The sequence below is a fragment of the Nicotiana tomentosiformis genome, chromosome 7, assembly GCF_000390325.3.
Source record: "Nicotiana tomentosiformis chromosome 7, ASM39032v3, whole genome shotgun sequence".
NCBI classification, from domain to species: domain Eukaryota; kingdom Viridiplantae; phylum Streptophyta; class Magnoliopsida; order Solanales; family Solanaceae; genus Nicotiana; species Nicotiana tomentosiformis.
Window position 1 is genome coordinate 99,198,107 of NC_090818.1, and position 7,013 is coordinate 99,205,119.

A 7,013-nucleotide genomic window follows, 5' to 3' on the forward strand; every position below is an offset into this window, starting at 1 on the left:
ATTCACACCCGAAGCCCCCGAGACCCCATCCGAATATACCAAAAAGGTACAAAACACATAACGAACCTACTCGAGGCATAAAATCACATCAAACAACATCGATTCTACGAATCGCAACCCAATCCAAACAATGAATCTCCAACCTCAAAAACTAACGCCGATCCATACCAAACCAACTCCGATTGACTACAAATTTTGCAAACAAGTCATAAATTAGACAACGGACCTATTCCAACTTCTAGAATCGGAATCCGACCCCGATATCAATAAATTCAACTATTCGTCAAACTTCTCAATCTTCCAAACCTTCAACTTTCAAACTTTTGCCAATTCAAGCCAAAACGACCTATGGACCTCTAAATCAATATCCGAACACGCTCTTAAGTGAAAATTCACCGCACGAAGCTACCGGAACCGTCAAAGCTCCATTTCGAAGTCGTCTACATAAAATTCAAACTATGATCAACTCTTTCAACTTAAGCTTAACTTTGGGACTAAGCGTCCTATTTCACTCCAAAACTCACCCAAAACCAAAACTAACCACCCCGGAAAGTCACCTAACCACAATATAATATAGAGGAGGCAATAAATAGGGGAACATGTCTAAAATACTCAAAATGACCAGCCGGGTCCTTACATCCTCCCTTCTTAAAACAAACGTTCATCCTCAAACGAGTATAGAGACATACCTGACGTGACGAAAATTTGAGGATAATGGCTACGCATAACATGCTTGGTCTCCCAAGTCGCCTCCTCGATTGGTTGACCTCTCCACTGAACCTTTACTGAAGCAATGCTCTTTGACCTCAACTTTCGTACCTGCGTGTCCAAGATAGTTACCGACTCCTCAACATAAGACAAATCCTTGTCTAATTGGACTGAGCTGAAATCTAAAACATGGGATGAATCAACGTGATACTTCTGCAGCATCAAAACAGGGAACACCGGGGGAACTGCAGATAGACTAGGTGGCAATGCAAGATAATAGGCCACCTTACCAATCCTTTCAAGGATCTCAAAAGGTCCGATGTACCTAGGGCTCAACTTGTCCTTCTTCCCGTACCTCATCACATCTTTCATGGGTGAATACCGAGGCAAGACTTGCACTCCAAATAGGGGTCATCATACTGACACTCTCTGATGCGATAATATAAAAAAGACCGAGAAACCACGCAAGAAAGATCCGGACTAGGCTTCAAAACATTCAATCTAACAAATTGGTTGGCCAAGGCCTGAACATCTAAGGCTAGTGGCCTCTCTGTTGCCGGTAGATATGCTAAACTGTCCAAGCTCTCTTCCTTTTGACTCAAGGTATCAGCCACCACGTTGGCCTTCCCGAGATGATATAGAATAGTGATATCATAGTTCTTAAGCAACTCTAATCATCGCCGTTACCGCAAGTTAAGTTCCTTCTGTTTGAACAGATGCTGGAGACTCCGGTGGTCGGTATAGACCTCACAAGGGACACTGTACAAATAGTGCTGCCAAATCTTCAAGGCATGAACAATAGCTTCCAACTCCAAGTCGTGAACATTATAATTCTTCTCATGAACCTTCAGTTTCCTAGACTCATAGGCAATCACCCTACCATCTTGCATCAACACCGAGCCAAGGCCAACACGTGATGCATCACACACAATACACACTGTAAGACCCTGAACCCCTAGGCAATACCAACATTGGGGCTGTAGTCAAAGCAGTCTTGAGCTTTATAAATCTCTCCTCACACTCCTCGGACCATCTGAAAGGAGCACCCTTCTAGGTCAATCTAGTCATAGGTGTGACAATAGATGAGAAACCCTATACGAAACGACGGTAATACCCGGCAAAACCAAGAAAACTCTCGATCTCAGTAGCTGAAGACGGTCTGGGCCAATTTTGCACTGCTTCAATCTTTTTCGGATCCACTTTGATCCCCTCACTCTATACCACATGACCCAAAAATGCCACCGAATCAAGCCATAATTCACACTTTGAGAATTTTGCATACAACTTCTTTTCTCTCAAGGTCTGGAGCACATTCCTCAAATGTTGCTCATTATCTTCTCGACTGCGGGAGTACACCAAGATGTCATCAATAAACACAATAATGAAACACACCATTCATCAGGTGCATATATGTTGCTGGGGCGTTTGTCAGCCTAAATGACATCGCGAGGAACTCGTAGTGACCATACCGAGTCCTGAAAGCATTCTTCGGGATATCCGGATCCTTAATCTTCAGTTGATGATACAATGTCCACAAATCAATCTTTGATAACACTCTGGCACCCTGTAGCTGATCAAATAAGTCATCAATGCGTGAAAATGGATACCTCTTTTTCACTGTAACTTTGTTCAACTGCAGATAATCAATACACATGCGCATATAACTATCATTCTTCTTCTTCACAAATAGAACCGGAGCACCCCAAGGTGACACACTAGGCCGAATAAAACCCATATCAAGCAACTCTTGCAACTGCTCCTTTAACACCTTCAACTCCGTTGGGGCCATACGATATGGTGGAATAGAAATATGCTAAGTGTCCGGCAACAATTCAATACCAAAATCGATATCTCTATCGGGCGGCATGCACAGAGGATCTGTCGAGAATACATCTGGATAGTCTCTCATTATTGGAACTGACTCAACTTTAGGAGTATCAACATTGACATCTCTCACGAAGGCTAGGAATGCATCACACCCCTTATCAAACATCCGATGTGCCTTAAGTAAGGACATAACCATGCTAGGAACATAATTCAGAGTACCCCTCCACTCCAACCGCGGTAAACCTAGCATAGCCAAAGTCACCTTCTTGGTGTGACAATCAAGAATAGCATGATAGGGAGAAAATGAATCCATGCCTAAGATAACATCAAACTCTACCATGCTGAGCAACAATAGATCAACTCTGGACTCAAAACCACCAATAACAACTAAACACGACCATTACACACGGTCAACAACAATAGAATCTCCCACAGGTGTTGTCAAATAAACAAGAAAACTCAAAGAATCACGAGATATACCCAAATATAGAGCAAAGTAAGATGATACATACGAGTAAGTGGAGCCTGGATCAAATAAGACTGATGCATCTCTATGAAAAATCGGAACAATATGTGTTATAACTGCATTTGATGCAACCGCCTCTATCCTACCTAGAAAAGCATAACATCTAGCCTGGCCTTCCCTTCTAAGGCGACCCTACCCTCCTGACCTCCACCCCTAGTTGGTTGTGTAGGTGGAGCGGCAACTGGAGAAGTAACCACGACCTGAGAAGTCGGTGAAGGTCTGGGGACCTTGTGCATGTCTGGACAACTCGCTCAATCTAACATCATACTCTGACACGGTCATAATACCCTAGCACAGCTGCTCAAAATCCACATGCCATGCATCCCGAAGGCTCTGTGGAACAAACTCTCTTAATAATATCTCTAGCAACTGAGCCCATGTGAGTGAAGCTGCATCGGTTGGGATACCCTCCCCGTAAGCCAGCCACCACTGATACGCTGGTCCCGACAGTTGGAATGTAGTGAAGGCAACCCCACTCGTCTCCACAATACCCATGTTGCAGAGAATACAGTGGCACTTCTCTAGAAAACCCTATGCGTCCTCTATAGCTAGGTATAACCTCTGGGATATGGTCAGCATGGACCCGTTGCTCTGAGGTACGGGCCGCGAGAGTTTGAGCTCCTCCCCTAGCCTAAGAAGTGGCTGGTACAAGTGGAATCAACCCCGTCTGAGCTAGAGTACCAAACATACTCAAGAACTGTGTGTGGGTCTCCTGAAGTGCAGGGGTGGAAATAGGTGCCTGCCCCCCACTGGAGCTACTGGTGGATCCTCTGTCGTAGCTCGGGCAGGTGCTCTAGCTGCACCACGTGCCCCTCCTCAGCCTCTGCCCCGTCCTCTCACGGCTCTAGTAGGGGGTGCGTGTTTCAGATCATCGGATCCAGCGGTGTGTGTCCTTACCATCTGTGAGAGAATAGAAAGACAAACATTCAGAATTTTGAAGTCAAAAAATTCACACGACGAAGGAATCAAAGAAGTGAAGTATCCTAACAGTTCCATAGCCTCTAAAAGATAAGTACAGAGGTCTCCGTACCGGTCCGCAAGACTCTACTAAACCTGTTTATGACTCGTAACACCTATGAACTTAGAGCTATGATACCAACTTGTCATGACCCCAATCTCTCTCCGTAGGATGTCGTGATGGCACCGAGTCTCTATGATAAGGGTGGCAACTGGGCCGGGCCCGGTCCTAAGTGGGCTTCGCGGGCCCGGTCCTAAGTGGGCCGGTCCTATGCGGTCCGGTCCTAAACGGTCCTGGGCTTCGCGGGCTTATTGCTGGAACTGGCTCGGGACCGGGACCACGAACTAACGGTCCCGGGCCTAAGTGGGCCCAAACGGGCCTAAACAGGCCCAACAGAAACTTTCTATTTTTAAATTTTTTTTTATATAAGTTAGAGAAAAAAAATAGTAATAAAGATATATAAGCTATATTTGGTTTATATACTATATATACATCTTAAAATATATATATACTATATTATATATACATAGTATACATCTTAAAATATATTATATATACATCTTAAGATATACTATATATACATAGTATACTAGATATATATATATATAGTATAGTATAGTAGGTCTTAAGATATATATACATCTTAAGATATATAAGCTATATATATATATATATATATATATATATATATATATATATATATATATATATATATATAGTAAGATGTATATATAGTATATCTTAAGATGTATACTAATCGAATATGACTTATAAACTATGTATATATATATTAGAGTATATATAAACTATGCATATATATTCGATAGTATACATCTTAAGATATACTATATATATATCTTAAGATATATATATATATATATACACACACACTATACTATATATACATCTTAAGATATATATATACACACACACTATACTATATATACATACTATATAAGTCATATTCGATAGTATACATCTTAAGATATATATAATATATATAGTAAGATGTATATATATTATAGTATAGTATAGTATATACTATATATACAACTTAAGATATATAAGCTATATTCGATATACTCGATATACATATATATATATATATATATATAAGCTTATATATATATATATATATATATATATATATATATATAAGCTTATATATATACTATACTATACTATATATACATCTTAAGATATATAAGCTATATTCGATTTATATACTATATATACATCTTAAGATATATATATATATATATATATATATATATATATATATATATATATATATATATACACACACTATACTATATATACATAGTATATAAGTCATATTCGATAGTATACATCTTAAGATATACTATATATACATCTTAAGATATATATATATATATACACACACTATACTATATATACATACTATATAAGTCATATTCGATAGTATACATCTTAAGATATATATAATATATATAGTAAGATGTATATATTTTATAGTATAGTATAGTATATACTATATATACAACTTAAGATATATAAGCTATATTCGATATACTCGATATACATATATATATATATATATATATATATATATATATATATATCTTAAGATGTATATATAGTATATCTTAAGATGTATACTATCGAATATGACTTATATACTATGTATATATAGTATAGTGTGTGTATATATATATATATATCTTAAGATGTATATATAGTATATAAATCGAATATAGCTTATATATCTTAAGATGTATATATAGTATAGTATAGTATATATATAAGCTTATATATATATGTATATCGAGTATATCGAATATACTATGTATATATAGTATAGTGTGTATATATATATATATATATATATCTTAAGATGTATATATAGTATATAAATCGAATATAGCTTACATCTTAAGATATATAAGCTATATTCGATTTATATACTATATATACATCTTAAGATATATATATATATATATATATATATATATATATATATATACACACATAGTATATAAGTCATATTCGATAGTATACATCTTAAGATATACTATATATACATCTTAAGATACATATATATATACACACACTATACTATATATACATCTTAAGATATATATATATATATACACACACTATACTATATATTAATATATAGTATATAGTGTGCCAAAATACAAGTTACATATTAATTTACATGGTATCTCTTACAAATTTCATAAATCCTTCAAGGTCCGGAGGAATTTCCGTTGGTGGTGGCGGAAATGAAGCTTGTCATCACCGCTTCCAGGCGAAGCATCATCCTCCGCAAGTTCAGCTAGCATTTCTTCGTAAGCTTCGTCTACCTCTGGTTGTGATTCAGGAATGAGCACAACAAGGTGCTAATACCACCATTGAGAAGAAAAAGAAACTAATCAAGATGTGCCAAAATACAAGTTACATATTAATTTACATGGTATCTCTTACAAATTTCATAAATCCTTCAAGGTCCGGAGGAATTTCCGTTGGTGGTGGCGGAAATGAAGCTTGGTCATCACCGCTTCCAGGCGAAGCATCATCCTCCGCAAGTTCAGCTAGCATTTCTTCGTAAGCTTCGTCTACCTCTGGTTGTGATTCAGCAAGTCCAAAATTTCTTCTTTCCGAACGGATCCAATCTCTGAAAAGTATTGATTTTTCCAAGCTCTCCCTCATAGACGCTCTATAATCACCGAGTTGAAGTCTTGCTTGACTGAAAGCGCTCTCTGATGCCACTGTTGAAGCTTGAATAGTTAAAATATCTCGGGCCATCCTTGAAAGAATCGGAAAGTGTTTTTCTTTGTCCTTCCACCATTCTAAAATATTAAAGGAGCCGTCGGGATTCACTTCCTCAATTCCCTGTGACAAATAAACTTCAAGCTCATTTAGTTATGAAAAATCACTAGTACTAGAACCTTGAGAACCCCTGAACCCTGCCCAAGCACTAAGTGCTCTTACTCCCGCAGTTCTTTTAGA

General features: G+C 37.6%; 2 protein-coding genes across 2 annotated transcripts; both read right to left on the reverse strand.

Moving 5' to 3' along the window:
• Positions 1 to 648: 648 nt before the first annotated feature.
• Positions 649 to 1,080, reverse strand: LOC138896085 (uncharacterized). The gene has a single exon (XM_070180863.1). The coding sequence runs from the start codon at positions 1,078 to 1,080 to the stop codon at positions 649 to 651; it is 432 nt and encodes a 143-aa protein (XP_070036964.1).
• A 1,441-nt stretch (positions 1,081 to 2,521) lies between these two features.
• LOC138896086 (uncharacterized) lies at positions 2,522 to 2,875 on the reverse strand. Its single transcript, XM_070180864.1, has one exon. The coding sequence runs from the start codon at positions 2,873 to 2,875 to the stop codon at positions 2,522 to 2,524; it is 354 nt and encodes a 117-aa protein (XP_070036965.1).
• Positions 2,876 to 7,013: the final 4,138 nt, after the last annotated feature.

Coding starts and splice junctions, on each gene's coding strand:
- LOC138896085 (XM_070180863.1), bottom strand. CDS start 1,080: ATGAAAGATGTGATGAGGTACGGGAAGAAGGACAAGTTGAGCCCTAGG.
- LOC138896086 (XM_070180864.1), bottom strand. CDS start 2,875: ATGGTAGAGTTTGATGTTATCTTAGGCATGGATTCATTTTCTCCCTAT.